Genomic DNA, 2,913 nt, shown 5'->3' with positions numbered 1-2,913 from the left:
ATATATTTATATAGATTTTTTTTTGTTTGTTTGTTTTTTTCCAACCAAGCTACACTTGAAGAATACAAAAATATCACAGTACATTTTCTACTCAGTCACTCTCCACTAGCGAGTTCCAAGCTGGGGCCGATGCTGGAAACACGGGAATCTGGCAGTGACATTTATAGACCACTCAACTAACGTTAGACAGAGGGAAACAGTTAACCCATTTTAAAACGAAAACAGAAAAACAAGATTGTGTGGTTCGACTTAACCTCAAAAATATTAAATTGCAGAGATACCAAAGTCTATTAACGCTATCGGAAACAGCTGGAATTCAAATATAAAAGAACCCAATTTAAATGACAGGAAGCCCGAATTGTTTTTAACTGACGTCACGGCTGACGTCTTGAATTTCAAAAATTAAAGCTGTGTAATCTGGTCCAGCCAGACTTCTCTGTTCCAGCACTCAAGCCACCAACATCTGACCGGAAAAAGGAACTCGCAGAGCAGTCAGTAATAGCATTCTTCCATTCCTCATCCTGCTCTCTGCAGACACACCACACTATACAAAATATTAAAAACAAAAAGAGAAAACAAAAACATTGAAGAATCCTCACCCGTACTTTGATTATTGTTTCATAATAAATGTCTCTTTTATTATTTTAACAAAGTTTTGTTTTTATTCTCCTCATGTTTACAATGCCATCCACTATCCAACGTTGAAATCCTTAATGACCGATGGAGGCTCTGTTCTCCAGGGTAGAGGAATGTTGCAGAATAAGTCTGACATTTAGTGGTTTTGTTTAAACGTGAACCAAACATCAACATAGCCAGGGAAAACCATTTTCCCCGTATTAACCATCTGAATCAGGGGTGCCCAACCCTGCTCCTGGCGATCGTCCTGCAAAGTTCAGCTCCAACCCTAATCAAACACACCTGAAGCAACTAATTAGGGTCTTCAGGATCACTTAAAAATTAAAGCCAGAGTTGGAGCTAAACTTTGCAGGACAGTCGATCGCCAGGAGCAGGGTTGGGCACCCCTGATCTAAATGAACTCAGGTATTGCAAAGCATAGAAATCAGTGAATGAAAGATGTTAGGACACATAGATAAAACATAGATAGCCATTAAGTTACTCGACTGAACACACCGAAAAAAGAAAAAAAAAGAACAAAAAACAAGATCAGACAACACTGGGAGCAACAACTCAACGAAGGAGGGACCCACTGACTGGAGTAATTCACTCGCCCCAGTATCTCTGTACCACTTTCTCATGACTTCAGGGCCTGAAGGACTAAATGTTCGGTCATGTGAGTGGGCTTGTACAAGTCGTCGTCATGGCTACACTTCCTTTCGAGGGGAACGGAGAGAGCTGCGTGTCGGATTGAACTATGTTAGTGGTCTGTGGGGAAGATAGCTGCAGGAGATTGGGCAGCTCTGTCCCCGCTGATCTCTAGAGCAGTCAGGGTGAGAAAGTGGCCATCTCCAACGAGATCCGCTGCCATAGTTCTTTAGTCTGTTTGCCCCTCTTCAGGTTCTGCAGCACATCGTTGAACTGCATCATGCCAACTGGTGTCAGGCAAAACGCCCCGCGGGCACTTCGGATGATGTTCACAAAGTCGTCGTAGTCTGCGGGAGTCAGATGGATCAACCTATGGTGGATGTACTGGAACAAACATAGAAAGACAGTGAATTAGGCTGGTAGGACATGAATTCACAGACACATCTCTATTTTATTTGTATATTTTGGTAATTGGTAACTTTAGTAATCAGCTGAAGAATAAAATGTTAATGTGTTATGTATAAAATATGTTTTAATGCATCTAAAGTAGAACCATCAGAGCCACATGTCAAATGTACCATGAACATTTTTTTTTGCAATTATGAATTGCAGTTAGTAAGCCGTTAATAATGTCACACATTTCTGATTGAAACAGAGCACGTAAAAGGGACAGCGATTGAGAAAATGTAATATAGGCGGAAAAATTATTTGAATGCTTTTGCGTTTGCTCACAAAACTGTTGCCCAGATAAACTGTAAAGACATTTCTTAATTATCACAAAGAATTCTATTTAAATAAATGCTGTTCTTTTGAACTTTCTATTCATCAAAGAATCCTGAAAAAAATTTATCACAACGGTTTTCAACAAATGATGCAAAAGAACACAAGAAAACGTTTGGTACAAAGTTTCTCAGGGAACACAAAAGTAATGTAATGATGGAAAAATTGAGATGGAAGGGGAAAAAAAATAATTTTTTCTATACTTTTGTATTTCCTTGAGAAAATTAGTGTTGGCTCATAAAACGTTTCTAGGAGGAACTCGAAAGTTTTGCAAGCAATTCAAAAATGCTGAAATAAAATTTTTCCTCCCATCTCATACTTTTTCCATCACCAAGACGCCCCTTAATGGCTTCATAGAAACAGGATATTCAAGAGAAAAAAATGACCGTTTTAAAGGAAGAACAACATGTTACATTTTAAAATCAGAAAGGAAGATCACAAAGAATATTTTTGTTGTTGGAATGAATTGGATAAACAAGAAGCTTTTACGAGATGAAAGCTGGATGAAAGAGAATTTAACAAAGATAAGTTACTTCAACTGCAGATAACAAATTAATATTGTTTAGTGTTATATTGTTGCTAGGCCCATTTTTTTATGGAGTAATGGACTACTTTTCTTAGCAGAAACTTTAAAGGGTTAGTTCACCCAAAAATGAAAATTAGCCCATGAATTACTCACCCTCAAGGCATCCTAGGCATATATGACTTCCTTCTTTCAGACGAATCCAGTCAGAGTTATATTTAAAATTGACTTTGATCTTCCAAGCTGTTTAATGGCAGTCAGCGGGTGTTGCAGTTCATCAGTCCAAAACAAGTTAAATAAAGCGCATCCATCCATAATAAAAAGTGCCTCACACAGCTCCGGGGGGT

The 2,913-nt window shown here is 38.4% G+C and overlaps 1 protein-coding gene across 5 annotated transcripts in view; it reads right to left on the bottom strand.

Moving 5' to 3' along the window:
• Positions 1 to 1,031: 1,031 nt before the first annotated feature.
• The window catches only part of LOC107713895 (zinc finger SWIM domain-containing protein 8-like), a 42,778-nt gene continuing 40,896 nt past the window's right edge, over positions 1,032 to 2,913 (bottom strand). For all 5 annotated transcript variants that reach the window (XM_016519543.1, XM_016519544.1, XM_016519545.1 and 2 more), the window contains exon 26: positions 1,032 to 1,647. In XM_016519543.1, the coding sequence (XP_016375029.1) occupies positions 1,444 to 1,647 (204 nt within the window). In that variant the 3' untranslated portion in view covers positions 1,032 to 1,443. The remainder of the gene's footprint in view (positions 1,648 to 2,913) is intronic.

The sequence above is a fragment of the Sinocyclocheilus rhinocerous genome, unplaced genomic scaffold (assembly GCF_001515625.1).
Source record: "Sinocyclocheilus rhinocerous isolate Xijiao unplaced genomic scaffold, SAMN03320098_v1.1 scaffold1170, whole genome shotgun sequence".
NCBI lineage: Eukaryota > Metazoa > Chordata > Actinopteri > Cypriniformes > Cyprinidae > Sinocyclocheilus > Sinocyclocheilus rhinocerous.
The sequence above is the reverse complement of the archived record's forward strand: the minus strand, read 5'-3'. Positions and strand labels throughout refer to the sequence as shown.